Here is a 17,081-nt window from a genome sequence, read left to right as displayed (position 1 = left end):
ATAATTTCCACATAGGTTCAACTTCAGATGCTGAGCTTGGATATCTGTGGGAGACCCCGTGCTTGTTCTTCAGTCTCCTAGGGAGAGACGAGAACTCTTTCAGCCAGTCACCATGCCTCTCTAAAACATGAAAATTGGGAATTGCTGGCAGGTACAGTTGTGTTGAAGTAGTGTAGGTCCAGAGGCATTCGCCTGCCCAGCTGAGCCTTGGGAGCCCTAGTTCAGCTTGGGGGGAGGCTCCATCATGCCCCCCCCTGCCCCAGGCTGGGAATGCTGCCACCTTGTCAGCTTCTGCCCAGTTTGTAGGCACCTTCATGGTTGTTTGGGGGCTTAATATAGTGCCCTGTGCTGTGACCTAAACAGAGTCCTGCCTGGTGTCTCGTTGATTACTCCACTGGCAATTTTCCAGATAAATGCGGAAAACGCTTGACTTGTTGAGCAAATATTTTACTGTAAAAATCCTTGTTGCATTGAATCAAACCTATTGTTTCAGTGTTGGGCATTGTAATGAAAGTGAAATATTTAAATACACTTAACCTAGTCACACTGTTTTCATCTCCTATTGTCATTGTTTCCATAGTAATTTGTTTTCTCTTTTTCCCCTTCAGGCAGTATCATTTTGTGTGTGTATATAAATATATATTTAAAAAGTTAAGCAAGCTTTGCTTTGTAGTACTTCACACATTTTAATAGTGAATTATGGCTTTTAAGTTAGAAATCAAGAAAGAACTGGTCATTTCCTGCTATCTCTGGCTAAAATATTTCACACTTCTGTCACAGATTAAAGTAGAGTTAGTGAGCTTGATATTTTGTTGAAGCCCATGTACCGAATAGGAAAGGTGTTGTCTTGAAATAAGACAGTTCAGGTGCAATGCAGAGCTGAGTAACATCAAGTTTAAAGCAAGAACAATGCCAAATGTTGATGAGTCTCTTTGCTATATATATTCTTGGAAAGGGGTCTGGGAAGAAAAATAGAAGGGTGTGTAAATTATAACTTGCTACACATAGAACGTGTAGCATGAACGTGTCAGTTGACTAAGCCAAACTGAGTGTCCTTCTTTTTTCAGGCTAGGAAATGAAACTTTTTTAACATGTTTCGAGACATTCAGATATTCAGAGTATTCAGGTATTATATGGGGTATTCAGGTTAATTTTTGTTGTTGTTTTGCCATTTAGCAAATTATCCTCATTCTTCAAATATTCAATAGAAACTATTAATGCAAGGGAAATTTTGTTTCAGATGGTACAAAATATTCATGCGTTAGAGGATGCATAACTTGTAAAGTCTAGGTAGTACGTAATAAGTTGCAGATCAGTGTGTAGTTTGAGTCCCTTGGTCTCGGAGCCAGGATTGGATATGTAGAGTACTTGTACATGGAGGGAGCTTTTAATGTGTGCTTGGGTCTGCAGATGCTCAGCAATTCTTTCTGCCCAATATACTCTTCTGGAATGAGTTTAACACTGAGATTTTGGGAATTAAAACCTTGGAAAACGTAGAAGGATACATGGATTGCTCAGTCACAGTCTGGATCATTGAGAGCCAAAGTAAACATGAGGCATGGTGCTTATCTGGCAGGCAGATCTAATTGCTACATACACCAGGGCATTACAGAGAGCAGTGGGAGTGCTGCACTGGAGCTGGGGTGTGAAGAGCTCTTTCCAAGGAATGGTGGCTGTATAAATAATGCTGCAAAAGTGCAGTATGAAAATGAAGATGAGGGAGGAATACTGTTACAACATTTACGATTAGAAAAAGACTTCTTCCTCGTTTGCCTTCTGTTTCTTATTATGCTGTCAAATTACAGTTTTAATTTCCAAATTTTAACTGGAAAGACAAGGGAAAGCAGGGCAGGCGTGTTATCGTGTTTTTCCCTTATTGTGGGAGTTGGGGTATTGAGGCAGACCTGGGGAAAAACATGCTGCCTTGGCCTCTATCTTGCAAAGCTACTCTCATGCCTTCTGAATAATATGTCAACTAATACGTAACACCCTGCCAAAAAGTTCTGCTACAGTCTTTGAATTTTATCAGTATGACATTAACATTGCCTCAGTAGTCAAGGAGGCTGGATGTCTCCTGCTTTCCTCTGTGCTGAAGGTAATTCTGAGTCTTGTGGTTCACCAGCTCTTCTTCATGAAGAGCATACCTTTCAAATGGTATGTGAGGAGATCTAAGCAGCTTGGTCTTCGCTACAAGCCATGTCAGTTACAAATCAGAGCTGACTAATCAGTCATTATTTTAAAATCTGGTCTTTAGGCTTCTTTTCGGCGGAGCTGCATGTATTTCCTCTAATTTGTTCTTAATGTGTAGGCATGAAGTGCTAGGAACTACAATGAGTAAACCAAACAGCAGTTCTTAACTGGCAGTATTCTACTATGGTGGATAACCTGTTACAAAAATAGCTCTTCCTGTCTCCAAACAAACCTCCGACTTGCTTAGTATAGTTTTGAATATAAAAATTAAATGTTTAACTTCTTGTTGTGGTGTTTAACTGTCACAAGATACAATATTGCCCATTATGTGGGGGTGAGGGAGGAAGTCTCCTGACTTTGCGTTATGAGGTAGCAGAGATGCTTTAGAACCAGCTGTTGTTCTACAGGCATGCAAATTGTTAAATTAGATTTTAATTTAATTATTCTCATCACACCAGTAACGGGAGCTATGTTGTCAGGCAGAGTAAACCTTTATGTACTTATTTTTTTCAGGAATAGTTCAACCTGAAAGTAAACTTCTAAAGAGTTAAAACTCTTAACCTCTGTACTGTATTTTAAAGCCTGATGAAAGCACCAGGTAGTCTTAACACCAACCTGGAGAGTAGACCTTTAGCAAAGGCAAACAACTGGGAATGCAGTCAGCTTAGCAGAAAGAAGTCCTATCTGGGTCTTTGTTCAGTGCCTTAATAGTACCTCCCGTGGATTTTGTGGGAAGTATCTATCTGTACTGACATTAGGACTAATGATAGTTTCAAAGCTGCGCTTTATCAGTGTATCTCATGTCACCAGTTCCTTTAGAGCTTGGTCTTTTGTGTTTTGATCTGTCTGATTACCTCCAGCTTTGCAGTTAGTTTCTCTAGCCTGTTTCATGCATGATACTTGGCCTACTTATTTTGTCACTGCCTCGCAAGAGGACTTAGCTCTCTAAATTCGGGGGGAAGCTGCTTGAGCCTTCATCAAATTTTGCTTATTAGTATCGAGTCTGACTGTACAGGATTCAACAAGCTACAGAGATGAAGTGTATAGAAGTACTACATTTAGTCAGCAGAGGGAGAAGTATTGCCTTGAGGAAGACTGAAATGATGGGGATTTGAAGGGAACATCTAGTTGTTGGGGTTGTTTTTTTTTTTAAAAAAAAGCCACTTGATTTGGCCAATTCTGTGTCAGCCTGTTTGCAGCTGGGAACAGCTCAGCTATATATGACTGCATGTCTTTGTGGAGTATGTCATAAATATATACAATATTTATTAATATACATATATATGAATATATGTAAAAAAGTCAAGACTGCATAATATGCCTTAAGAACACATTCATAATATGTCATGTCAGTGCAATAGCACAAGGCATCTATTGAACATGAGTGGATCCTCGCCTTTTTCTGAGCGAACGCTACATGTGTAAATATGGAGTCTATCGGAAGGGGAGGCAGCTGAACAGAGGGGCTTCTGTATCTGGACAGCTGTCTGCTCAAACATTTTAATTTTGGCTGGAATTTTAAAATATCTTCCTCAATGTGGAAGAAAAACATAGGCTAGCTGTTTCACAAAGCTATACCAGCACTGAAACTGCTTTATAAAGTTTAAAGTGCTGAATTTGTCAAAGGCTTGTTGAAATCTCTGATACAAACAATTGTCATGAAATACATGTCCATGGATTTTTCCATTTGATTAATTAAAGCCTTGTGTACAGGCTGTTTAAAGAAAATGAATTTTGATTAAGCCAAGTCTATTTAATTACAACACTGACAGTATGTCAGCAGCCTATGTTAATGTTATCTTTATAATGAAGGCCTTTGGTAATCAATCATCACCCAGTTATCTTGTATGTAATGGAGTTATAATTGACTTGAGGCTGGGCTTTCTCTGCATCGTGAGGTCTCTTTGAAATTGTCACCTCTAATAATCCTTATTCTTACATTATGCAGTCAAAGAGTAAGAGCTACATTCACTGTATATGGTGGAGTGAGGCAAATCATCTGTTTTCACACTTTAAGATGCCTAGTATTAACTAAAATTCATTCTTAGCTTGGTACTTCGTTTCTAATGTAAGTAAATGGTGAACTTTTTAAGCAAAGTTAGATTAATGTGTAATTACTCTTTTTATATCGCTGAGTCTTAAATATGTTTGCATTGACATCCTTCTGATGACTTTACTTATAACTAAGACATCCTCTATTTTGGTATGGCTATGCTTAAGATATTTCAATTTTGTGGTTGTATTTTAGCAGTTGTGGATTTGTTAGTTTTTTTTTTCTTTATATTCCCTTTCTTATGGTGGCATGCTTTGAGGTCACATTCAGGTTGTATTTGCTGTGTTATTCCTGCAGTTCTCGGGTGGGTTTTTTTGACTCTCCAAAAATATATTTTCAATCCAAACGTGTATCTGAGTTGCCTCATCAAGTGAATGTTATTAAGAATGCAGTGGGATTACAGTAGTGATGTCAAACAACTAAAATTTAATTATTCTCTTAACAGAGTATAATAATGCTAAATGTCTCATTCTGAAAAACTTTAGCTATTACCTATTTGTGTGTTAGTATTTTTGTATAGATTTAAAACCAAGCATCTTTCAAATGTTGCTCTTGCCAGTTTGAGAATATTACCATACAGTGTACATTGGTTTTAAGCTGTTTGTTTTTATAAAACACCTTGTCTTTCAAGTGTTAGGGTGCAATTCAAAGAAGTAATGGTTGTGGCCGCAGAAAACCTTTTTGCTTTATTAAGCTATGCACTTTTGACACGTACTTAATTTCTTGAATTGCTGTCTGAGTTTTTGCACAAAACAATATAACTGCAAATCACTTTTGGCTTACAATATGCTAATGTTCTCACTTATATATTTTTTTTTTCCTTTAAGGCAAGAACTTCTGAAGTGGAATGGATGGGGTTATAATGACTCCAAATTCATCTTCAATAAGAAAGGCCAAGCAGAATTCACAGGGAAAAGGTAAGTTGAAAATTTTTATAACTGAAGTATCTTACTTAGAGACTTTTTTGAAAAGAGTTTAAAAACTGCACTACTCAGTTAATCCAAAGAAGGCAAAAAAACCTTGCTTATGCAGAACTAGTAACCTATTCTATGAGATATAAGAGGTTTACTGAATTCTAGACACAGTAGTCCAAACTAGTAAAATAGACTGCGTGGCTTACTGAAAGGTTTGTTAAAAGTATTATACGGGCAAATTAATGTGAGTCTTCTCTGTAACTTCATATATGCTGTACGTTAAACTTCCCTTGGAGAATGGAATGAGACTGAGAATCTGCGCTGTGTTTTAAAGCTTTATAAACATGCAGCAGGTCAGTGCAGTTTTGCCAGTTTTGAGAATCTCTTGAGCATCAACAAGTTGCTTTATCAAACTTCTGATTCGTGTGTTAGGTTTTTTTAACCGTTATGCATGGAGCTGCTTTATCCTCTGAACTTAAATATAAACTGCTTTTCAGTTGTATGTTCTGTAGTAGCAGCACTTCTGATTTATTATCTACTAGCCTTTTGTATAGCAAGCTTGTTTTTCTGAGAAATACTATTTTTGAGGAAATTATGTTAAAATTCAGTCTATTTGGGAATCTCTTCACTTTATTCCAGTGGGATTTAAGCCTGTGACTTGACATCTTGCTGGTTTTCTGCCTCAGTGGAAAGTAGTCTTGTAGTCTCTTCTCTGGTTTAAAGGAAAATAATGGGGAAGAGGCGTAAGTCTGAAATAAGTACTATCCTTCAGAAAAATTTCTTCCTGGTCTTTGAGTTTATGTAAGCTAGTATCAGCTAGTTTGAGTCAAAGCTGCAAAAAACTAACTGGGATGTTGAGCCCTTTAATCCTCAATTTCTTAATTTTCGGGCCCAAATTAAAATGCAAAGCCTTGTCTTAGGCACTTCAATTCACTGTATAATATTTAGGGAGATCTTGGTGGTCTGTCTTCTCTTGCCAGGATTCTGATTCTTGTCACTTTGATACTCATTCATTTATCTGGGGTGTGTTATGCTGCACAGAAAGCTTATGCAGTGTGCTTTGAAGGCAAAAAAGGTAAAAGAGCTGGACTTGGATTTTTTTTTTTTGGGCGGAAGCATCAAGGCTGCTGTTTGAGTACCTGTCACTGTTCTAGAATGGGGAGAGAATGGTGTCTTTTCCCCCATCTGCATTCTCTCTCTCTAACTGATAGATAATATTAGAAGTGCCCTGCTGGGCCACACCAGTGTAGTTTCTATGAAATAGTTTGTCACAGTGGCAAAAGGAGAGTGCTTGAAGTGAAAACAGGAGAATTGGCATCTGCGAAGATGATGTAGATGCCTCATCCTTTTAGTATTCACTTACAGATCTGTTGTCCAGAAATCTATCTAATATTTTTTCAAGTCTGCTGATACTGTCTGTCTCTACAGCATCCCGTGGCAGCAAGGTCCAGGTTGCAGTTGTGTAAAGTACTTGTGTTTTAAACCAAGTATCCCTTACTGCGTTGCAGGGTTAGGTGAATTATAGTTCTTCAGCCTGTCTACTGCTTTGTTGATTATATAAGGCTCAATCATATCCTGTCTTCCACTTTCTCTCCATGATGAGGAGTCCTGGGCCCTTTAGTCTCTGCTTGTAAGGTCCCTTGGTCTTTACAGTTGCTGTTCTCTGAACCCTCTCTAGCGCTACTACATTTTTTTGGAGACACAGGGACAAAAACCGCATGCAGCACTTAAGGTGTAGATGCCCCAGGATTGTACAGAGCAGTGAAAAGAGATGAATTGTCTCTTATACCTGCCAAGCTGATGCATAACGCTTTTGGCTGCTGTTGTATGATGTCAGTGAAGATGCCATGATTTTTCTTATACTGAGTACCAGTCTGGTTCTGCCAAATATGCAAGTAGTGCTTTTTTTTTCTTTAGCAATTATCTACATCTTATCTTCCATCTTCATTTGTCTGCTCAGGTTCTTTTAAGATCCTGAGTTCCTTCCTATCAGTGTAGTAGCTGTCTGCACAAAAGAGCTTAATATTATTCACCTGGTTGGAGAGTCCACTGATGAATCCAGATCACTGCTGAAGATGTTATGTAAAACTAATCCCAATACTAGTGTGTGGCAAGCTGCAATCCTGAGCATGTCTTGGACAGTGACCAATAAACCCTGCCCTTTGCTTCTTATCTTAACCTTATCTTATCCTTTAGCCTATAGAAGAACCTTTCTTTCACTACTGTAACAATGTATTTTCTTAAATATCTTTTTGGGGTGAACACCTGTGGAAGTATAAAGGAGTGCGGAACTTAATGTTCATTGTATCCCCTTTATTTGCTTTCTGTTTTCACACCCCGATAGAACTTCAAGGGTTAATGAAACAGGATTTCACTCTATGAAAGCCATGTTGATTTTTCCATGTGTTGATCTTTTATAGCATCTACCATGTCACCAGGGATAGATGATACTTGCTAGTCTGAGCAACTAACCTGTTTTTTGGAGGGGTGGGGGGGAGGAGGTCTTCTGGGGAGCTTCTTGCACCATCAACGTTCGTACAAAGCTTGCTTCCTGAGCAATTGTGTGTTGCATTCTAAGCAGTAAACTCATTAACTCCCTTTATGCTGTGACTTCTGTCTGTGTCTTGACTTAAAAGTTGTTGGTTTTCAGATAGCTTTAGTTTATCCTTTGAATGAGTGATTAAGGTTACCGTTGCAAGCTAGCTGGGTTGGTAATAACAAAATGTATGTCTGGAGAAGAAAACGCGCCAAGCTGACTTGAGTCTTTCTGTACCTTTGCGAATTCCTGATGCAGAGGCATTAAACTTTCATCGCTTATTGTGCTTTCCTTTTCATAGAATTCACTTAACTGTTTCATATGGGTATGATGATGCAATAACAGCTGTCACAGGAAGAATGACTGAATGCTGTTTTTCAAGCTGAAGAGTCTAGCTTTAGTTGAGATATGGTTTTAGCCTTTTATCTCTGGGAATAGAGTAGGGGTTTTTGCAACAGGAGAACTAGGAGGTAGTTGACATGAGGAAAAAAAAAAAGAAGGAATTGATCTTTCTGTGTAATAAGGGACTTGGTTGTAGAGTTGGTTGCAACAGCTGTGAAGGACAGGGTCATAATTGGATTAACAGTGATTGAATAATCTTGGCAGGAGGAGCCATGAGACATAATGCAGTGACCCAGGTGTAAACTACAGTAAGGATTTTCAGCTGTTGAAAGCTCTTAGTACCAAAGAGAGGTCCTTTTTCTCTTCTCTGAGAACGCTTGTGCATATGTAAACATGTACAAAATGTGTATATTTGTATGATTAACAGCAATAGTTTCTACCTGTTTAAGTGTGTCCCCAGCCTTATTTGTTTTCACCTGTGGTACACATGTTCACAAGCAGCTCCTCTGTCCCTTGTCTCTAAGTCTTCATCTGTCATGTGGCTAAGCTCTTCCCAAAGAGTTTGTGATAGAAATAAATTCACATTGCTTGATGGATTCTGATGATGAGGGAAAAATCTTTAACACTGTTTCCTTCAAAACATGTAGGATGTACTGAACTGGGTTTGTGTGCCTGAGACTGCTGCTGTTTACATCAGTGTGTCCATACACACATGGCCTCTACCTGTAACTGGCATGTAAACTGTGACACTGCTTTTTGCACTACTGAAAGGGGGAGACCTTTCTTAAAAGTAAAGGTGGGGGGGAGGGATATCTGAAAAGCCTTGTGCTGCAACTCCCAAAGATCGTGAAGGAAAACAATACCTATCATGTTGACAACTTGATTTTGTGTGAAGTATGGAACAGTTAAATACAATGAAATGTGCAGTTGCATGAAAACTAAATGTGCAGAAGCTTTGCAGGCTTGTAGGTAAAGAATTGGGTTTAAAACTTAACTATTTGTACATATAGAGAATTGAAAGAAGTGTATCTGACATACAGTCTTTTAATTTAAAATGACCCTATGTAATATTGACTTTTCAGGTACAGATTAGGTGGTATGGTATTACCAACTTTTAAGGAATGGATAGAAAAAACCTTTGGAGCAAGTCTGGAGCACAAAACTACCTCTAGAGTAAGTAAATAGCGGAACCAGTTCCTTTGAACGTTAGTCTTGGTGATAAACAAGACCACATTGTTAAAGATGATTCAGCTGTTGTCCTGAAGGTCACTTTGCACGTGATTTAAACATAGCATATTAATACCTAAGCCTTTTTTAAAAAGTGTTCTATGTGAAACGTTCAATGACTTTAGCATGACTTGTGGTTCCAGGTTGACTGGTAGTACTGCTATTGGAATTAGTCTCCAACACAGGGAGGTTTTTTGTCTGTGTTTGTAGGTTGCTTTTCAAGATTGTGGAAACTGTTTGCCTAGAGGGAATTGTTTATGCAACTTCAATGTTGTTCATGATAACAAAGACAGAAGATACAGTGAAGTAAAATTGTACTGTTTTCAGTGTATTTAATGATATCCAAGTTCTTATTTGACAGTAATATTTCACATGTCTGGGTGCTGAAAACTGGCTACCCGAATACTGAGGATTGAACTGAATGCTTTCAGAAAAAGCAACACATTCAGTGTTCTGGGACTTGTGAAGCATCCATATTTTGCTTTTCAAGAAGAGTAACTCACCTGAGAGCCAGGAGACCTGACTCCTTTCTAAGAATTCCTTTGAGGCTGCAGGTTCCTGACTAGACAGGTGTTTAAGCAGTGTTGGAAGCAGGCTGTGCTTGTACAGTGACTATAGCAACCCTGCTTTGGGTAACAGTTTTACTCATTTCTCAAGTGAGTTCAAGATTGCATATTCTCTGAAGTAGGTAATCTCATAGAGCCTGGAAACTTAAACATTTCTTCAGTCATCTGTTGATCAAGACATTCTTTCATCTGCTAGGACTTGCAGGATCTCCACCTGCCAATATATTTTGAAAAAATTAATCTTGATGTGTTTTCCTTGACCAGGATTGGTCTTAACTGGCTGCTGCTTTAATTTGCTGTGACCAGAGGTCCTGAGACACATTGTTCCCTCTCTACGTGTAGGGGAAACATAGAACAAAGAGTCAGACGACAAGGGCAGATTCTTGAATAGTATCTTGATTCCATAGCACATCTTGCAAAACAGCTTTTCAGGATATCTGCTAGCAATGTTGAATGCTTTCATGTTATGTTGTGCCCTCTGGTTCTGATGTTCTTGTTGGGATCTGAAACAGGCTGACTACCTTGGCACAGAATAGGACTCTTTGGAGACTCTAGTACGTATCTGGATGTTTCATAGCTATTCGCAACTGCTACTGCAGGTCCCCTATTTTCATGTCTGTGTCATAGTTCTTAGTTTATATTTCAGCTTGTCATGCTATATTGGTTTTTCACCTTCTACTATCATTAGAGCATGAGGGAATTTCAGTATGGGAACAGCAGTAGGAGAGGGATCTCTTGGTCCGTTTGTCTATCTCACCTCTTCCTGTCTCTAGTCTATAAGACTGGAGGGTTCCCTGTTGCGTGCAGTTTTCCTGTTGTAATTAACAACAGTAAATGTACCTGCTTATGTGATACTCAAGGCCTGATTTTTTTTCTCCTTTTTCGAACTAGACTTACCACAGAGCAGTTTAGACCTAGTTCACATAGGGTTCCTGTCTCGCCTTTCAGTGCACAGATCTTAAAATATTTCAGTCCCATAAGAATAAATAAAGGTATATTTTTTTTGTTTGGCTTTGTGTGTACTATTTATATGGACAAATGTTAAGCTCTCAATCTTGAAGATGAAAGCTAAAGGATTAAAATACTAGTGGAAGAGAGATAAAAAACCAAGAGATTTAAAATCATCTTCAAGAATTGTTATAGCTTTAAGTAGTTTTTGTCCCTCATATAGAGAACAAAGAGCTTCAAGCACTTGCTGTTCCACTTGAAATGATATGAAATAGTTCTGTCTATGAAAATCCAGGAAGAAACCAAAGTTTAAAATAGAAAATGTAAGCACATCTAGCAAGGATTTTTAAGTGGTTTAAAGGTCTTTATTTGGTACCTGCTTGTTTGTTTCTCATGTTTCCCAAGTTTTTGTCAGAGTTCCGCTCTTTGAGTTAGCAAACAGCACTGTGTGAATGTGCATTAATAGCACCTGACTTCCTCTGTGCTTATTATGACTGGCCCCTAAAAAAATGATCTCTCAGTAGCAGCGTACCTCTCACCTGAGCAGCACTCAGTCTCACCTTCTGTGTTTGTAGGTGACAAAGTGAATATGTTGGAGGGAAAAGCCTTTTTCTCACGTCTGACACCTTATTTCAAGAAGTATATATTATCTTTAAAGCAAGTTAGGACAGCACATATCCTCTTCCAGAAGTGAAATCATTGTTAACACTATATTTTCATTAGGTCATGTGTCCCATATGAAAACTCTAAAACAAACACTTGACTGTCCTTTTGAACCTCTAAATGTTGTTAGCAGTCAGTCATGAACATGCAGAGTCATGCAGATACTTTCTGAATTATCCCTGTAAGTACTCTTTAATTTCTACATCACCTTACGTAGTTTCTTGTAGAATCATAGAATAGTTAGATTTGGAAGGAACCTTAAAGATCATCTAGTCCAACCCCCTTGCCATGGGCAGGGACACCTTCCACTAGACCAGGTTGCTCAAAGCCCCATCCAGCCTGGCGGTGGACACTGGTAGGCAAGTTCCATTACCATGGATCTTTTATCTAACTGAAAACTTTCCTGTTGAAGGTTAAATATTCCCCTCGTCAGCTCTTACTACTGTGAGACTCAAAACATTCAGAGTAGACTGCTGCCATGGTGGCAGATAGGAGACTGTTAATCTCTGTTTTACTTGCTGTTAACTTGGTAATTGGTGCTATCCTGGAAGCTTTTATCTTAAGACACATGTTGACAAAAACCATCAACTGTTCTGGAGGTGATGGAGAGCAAAGATAGGCAAACCTCCATTCCAGGGAAGAAAACTTGGATGGCTGGGTATACTTTTTCTCTTGTGGAAGGCTGAAACTTCAGAAGGTAAAAGAAAAGTGAATTTAGTTTTGCTGTTTTCTCTCTGTACTTGTCCAGAAGCATAGGCTAGGCTCGTCAAAGAAATGTCTAAGCTTCCTTGACTACATGGAACATTTTGTACAATGTATGTTTTGGTGGTAGGGCTATAAGCAAGTTCTTTATGGCATCATTAGGCAGCCCGTAGTCTTTCCTGATGCCTTTATAAAAAAAAATTGCAAGAATGTTCCTCTATTTGAGTTGAAGGTGATGTTGGTTAATTTGCCAGCAAGGTTTTTATGACAGAAGTTTGGAAGCACTGCACTATATTTTAACTGACTTTTGTGCAACTCCTAATCTTTAAGAGTATATTTAAAATAAAAGATGGGGTAGTGAAAAACGTTCAGTTCTCTTGAGCTTGAGGGACTTTGACTAGAAATACGATTCTTGACTGACATTTTCTTTCAAAATAGGAGTTGAAGTCTAGAAGTTAGCTTTTAGTCATAAGACAAGCTTTATGTCTAATTAAAGAACTCCTTAATTAGAAACCATTTGTAATAGAAGGGGTATTCTTTTAGGGAGGTCACCCATAGAAAAATATAAATTTATTTGTTTCTGTTTTTAAGGAGGGGAGAAAAGCGTGTTGTTGGAACCTTCAAAGCATATAAAAGCATTACACATAAAGTCGACAAAGATCTCTATTGGAAATGTATCCTGTGAAGAACCCTCATTCTCTGAATGGGTTTAAAAAGTTGACACATGAACTATGTTTTTATGTTCCTGATAACTAAAGTGGACTTCAGAAAAGAGGATTAAATTGCTAGGTCTGAACTTTGAGAAGCCATAAGAATACTGTATGAAATAATCTGTCATAAGGACTGGGAAGAATGGGTTGTTAAAAACCTTAAGCAGGGATTCTCCCTCTGGACTTACAGAACTTTGATTCAAGGCCTGTTGGTAAGCCAAAATGTCCAGTGTAACTTCTTTGAAAGAAAAACTTTTTTTCTGTTAGCGTTGATCAGGACTTCTAGCTAGAGGCTTTCTGGAAACACCTACATGCTACTGACTGAACATAGATTTTTAAAGTCTTTTTGATGTATGAGGTCTACTTAAAGTATGCTGGTTATGTTAGATCAGTCAAACTTAGTTTTGCCTTGCTTTGAACTTCTGATTAGGCTTTGGTCTGAGATGGATTTTTACTTTCAGTATGTGATAGGAGGATGGAAAGTGGGTTGGTAGAAACAGAACTGTAAATAGAAGAATTTGCAGAGTGGGTAGTTGCTTCATTATGTATTTCTCTGTTGGAGGAGAACTTATATGCAAAAAGGAATTACGAGCTTCAATCTCTACCCCTTTATTAACAGGAGACTGTCTAGTTCTGTTCAGGCAGCTATTTTTCTTGGATCTTGGGAAGTCTTTAAAAAGATATTTTGTTCAGTATGCACTCAAGCTAGTGCATTTCTCCAAATTCCTCAGGAGGAAAAAGGGTAAGAATATGCTACTGAAATAAAAATTCCTGTGTGCATCTAGTCAGCTACCGTCCACCAGGTAGGAGGAGTGGGATCAGTGATTGAAAATGAGGAAGAAAAAGTTCTATATTTCTGATCTTAAATAGTTGTGTTTGGATATCAGTTAGTGTTAACCTGTTTTTTTCTGCTGTACAGAAATACTGTAAGAGTGAACCTACCCTTAATGAACTTATTTTCTTGTATTGTAGGCATCCTTAAATATTAATGATGTACCTCCATCCATTGTAAATGAAGAATTTCTTCAGGATCTTAGAGCCACTAAAATCTCATATTCGCAGGATGCAGAAGATAGGGTATTCAGAGCTCATGGTAAGAGGACTTCTTTTAAATAACTGCTGCTTTCAGTGTTCCCTTGTTTGAACTTGTTAACTTACTGTTTGTGTTTCAGGTCACTGCCTACATGAGATATTTGTACTCAGGGAAGGAATGTTTAAGCGAATTCCTGATATAGTTGTATGGCCTGGTAAGTTTTAATTATCTTATTCTCCCTTCTGATCTGAGAGGCCGCTGTTTAATAAACTCCTGTGCCCTCTTGTCATGGGGAAGCTGTCTCTTGGTTCACTGACTTCACTTGTCTTTACAGAAACTGCAGGAATTTTCTCATGAACGGTAATCATGATTGTTTAACATCTGGATTGCAGGTTGTGCCTATGAAATCCCATCACTCTGTGGGGAAGTCAGATTTGTTATTAAATATAGCTGAAGTTTCTGTTGACAGCTGAATTCATGACTTGAATAACCACGGTGTAATTTGAACTTGTATGTTCACCAGGAATGGTTATCTAAATGGCTGCCTGAATCTTGGTTTTTTTAAAGGAGTACATGATGGTAGAAGGGTAGAGAAATATTTGTATTAGAACTTTGTTTCGTGATGTGCTGTACTTTAATAAAATAAGTATAACACCTGTGACTCCTATTAGAAAACTTTACAAAGGATCATTGCCTCGAAGAAAGAGCAGTGCCATCTGAGTACAGGCTAGGCTCATTTTAAATAGAGTAGTAACTAATGGTGTTGCAGATAATATGTAGCAGAAAACACGCTTGCTTCAATCTAGAAGGATACAAATACTTAAATTGATATGACTTTATTTGTGCACTTTTGTCAATTTTCTACTTGAGTCATGTTTCTCTGGAACTACTTTCCATGTGCCATTCTTTAGTAGCTAACCAAAAATTCCTGTGATCTAAGTACCTGTCAGTTTCTGTTCAGCTGTATGAATTCAACTATTTCCTTACCTTCTATAATTCTCTTTGATAGCGACACTGCATTAGAAACCCCAAAATTTCTGATAAGAACTTAGTCTTAGGTCAGTTGCTTCCTTTATTTAGGGGGGGAAAAAATCACATACGGGAAGCACAAAAAGAGGGACTACAAGATGAATCTCATTACTTGAGGGCAGGTACTGACACAACAGCACTGGTGACTATGAACAGCACTTGCCACAGCTTTATTTTATGCAGCTCCAAAAGCAACTGAAATAAAATGATTGACTACCTTTTATAAAGCTGCTCTGCATGGCAAGAGCAAAGTAACCAGAGTTCGTAAGCATACTTAGTCAGTCCTGCTCATTCTCTGCTGTTTGCATGAGCTCATGCACGCACTGTGTTTGATCTCTTTTTTTGATCCTTTTCCTTGCCTGTGCACAAGCATTTCTGCTTCCCTCTTTGACCAGATACAGAGTGCATTCTGAAAAAGTAAATTTCACCAGCAACTCTACTTTTGAAACAGTGTCAGCCAGGAAGAAAACACGAGTTGTTCAGCTCTCAGAAGAGACTTATTTCTCACCCAAAATAAATTGGGGAGCCTATATTCCATAAAGACTTTAAACTTTATTTGTTCTCCAAGAAATCTGGATTAATTGCTAACTGTTTGGTGGCCCATCTTGCCCTGAGAATTTGCAGGAGGTCTCAATCCATGAGTAGAGCAGGAGACTAAAGCTGTAGTTCTTCAAACATAGAATTGTTTCAGGTCTAAACTTTACTCTGGAACTCCTGGTATTTCTGAACCCAGCTCTTATTTAGTGCCTAACTCTTTGAAATATCTTGCTGGTACCAGAAAAGGAGCTGCTGCTTATTCAGACTGTAATATTTAGTACTAAGCACAAATCTTGTTGTGTTTTTTTTAACTCTGGACTTTTTTAGTTTGCCATGAAGACGTAGTTAAAATTGTGGAATTAGCCTGCAAACACAATCTCTGCATAATACCATTTGGTGGTAAGTGTTATCAAATCTCAAATCTCTTTAACATTACTGGTCAAAATGTATTCTACTTGAATTCAATTTAAATATATGATCATAGTAATATATTGTACCAATAATTCAATAGTTAGATTTTTAAATAGTGTTTTAAATGTGATCCTAATACTGCAAGATCGTAAAAAAAAATAAAAAATTAAAAGCTGCTATGGTCAATTTAGTGGAAGTCATTAAAAGTATGTCAACACCTTGAATATTGAATGTGCAAGAGGAGTGATTATATGAAGCTGAAATCTACCTGTGCCTTGAAAGTCTTTTAGGAAATAAGAGATTGAAATATCTGTTAGAGGTATCATGTTTTTGGACACATTACTTGTGCTGTTTCCACAAATATGTATAAATCAGGATTTTTTGTTGTATTATTGACGCTCATACATCCAGGGAGGATTGTAGTCAGACACCTGTACTGCAGAATCGTTAACCATAATTCTAATTTCCTCTTAAACATAGTTCAGTTTGAAAGTTAGGGTAGAGACTCCTGTGGCAAGGGGGTTTCGGGAAATGTTCCAGGTACAAAGTACAGGTAAAGGCTTCTAATCTGTGTGCTTCTCAGCCTAAAGAATTTCTAAAGGACTTCAGTTTTTTTAATCATGGATGCTTTTTCCTCTAAGCCTGCTGAAAGAGTAGTGAGCTACCTTGTTTTGCCTTAGAGCTCAGGGAATGCAGGATGGTGGCTTTCATGAGCTCATTCTGTGAGAAGCTTTTTGTTGAGAACTCTTAATTCTGTGGGATAAATCTGTGTGTTTTGCTTGATACTTTCTTATGCTGTAGGAGTATAGCTCCTGTAGGAAGGACATTAACTGTTTGAGAAGATGAGCATGTCACTTGAAGACAATACCAAACTAATGGATCTGGTTTCTCCCTAAAATGCTCTCACCCTAATCAGATACATCTGGAATGCTGTGAGACTGCTACAAGTCACTTTTGGTACCAGTAAATCTATGTAGCTGAAAGCAGCAATATTGAATATCTCTTGTTCACTGACCAGGATACAGAAAGATCTTCAGATTTGTTTTCCAAGTCTGTTTATACTGAACTACGGTCAACTTCTGGAGTTATTACTATAGGGGTTGGTATGTAAGAAAAATGCCAACTTTACTATCATTGGAAACAAAGGTGATGGGCTTTGCTGCTCTTGGAGAGTGTTTTATTAGTTGGCACTGTCTCTGTACTTGCCATGGTTGTTCTTC

General features: G+C 38.1%; 1 protein-coding gene across 1 annotated transcript in view; it reads left to right on the top strand.

The window, feature by feature from the left end:
- The first annotated feature begins 5,075 nt into the window (after positions 1 to 5,075).
- Positions 5,076 to 17,081, top strand: part of AGPS (alkylglycerone phosphate synthase) — a 45,765-nt gene continuing 33,759 nt past the window's right edge. The window contains exons 1-5 of the mRNA XM_009894519.1: positions 5,076 to 5,160; positions 9,118 to 9,208; positions 13,824 to 13,944; positions 14,024 to 14,098; positions 15,778 to 15,849. Of these exons, the coding sequence (XP_009892821.1) occupies positions 9,134 to 9,208; positions 13,824 to 13,944; positions 14,024 to 14,098; positions 15,778 to 15,849 (343 nt within the window). The 5' untranslated portion in view covers positions 5,076 to 5,160; positions 9,118 to 9,133. The remainder of the gene's footprint in view (positions 5,161 to 9,117; positions 9,209 to 13,823; positions 13,945 to 14,023; positions 14,099 to 15,777; positions 15,850 to 17,081) is intronic.

This window comes from Charadrius vociferus, unplaced genomic scaffold, assembly GCF_000708025.1.
Source record: "Charadrius vociferus isolate BGI_N301 unplaced genomic scaffold, ASM70802v2 scaffold161, whole genome shotgun sequence".
Lineage (NCBI taxonomy): Eukaryota > Metazoa > Chordata > Aves > Charadriiformes > Charadriidae > Charadrius > Charadrius vociferus.
The sequence above is the reverse complement of the archived record's forward strand: the minus strand, read 5'-3'. Positions and strand labels throughout refer to the sequence as shown.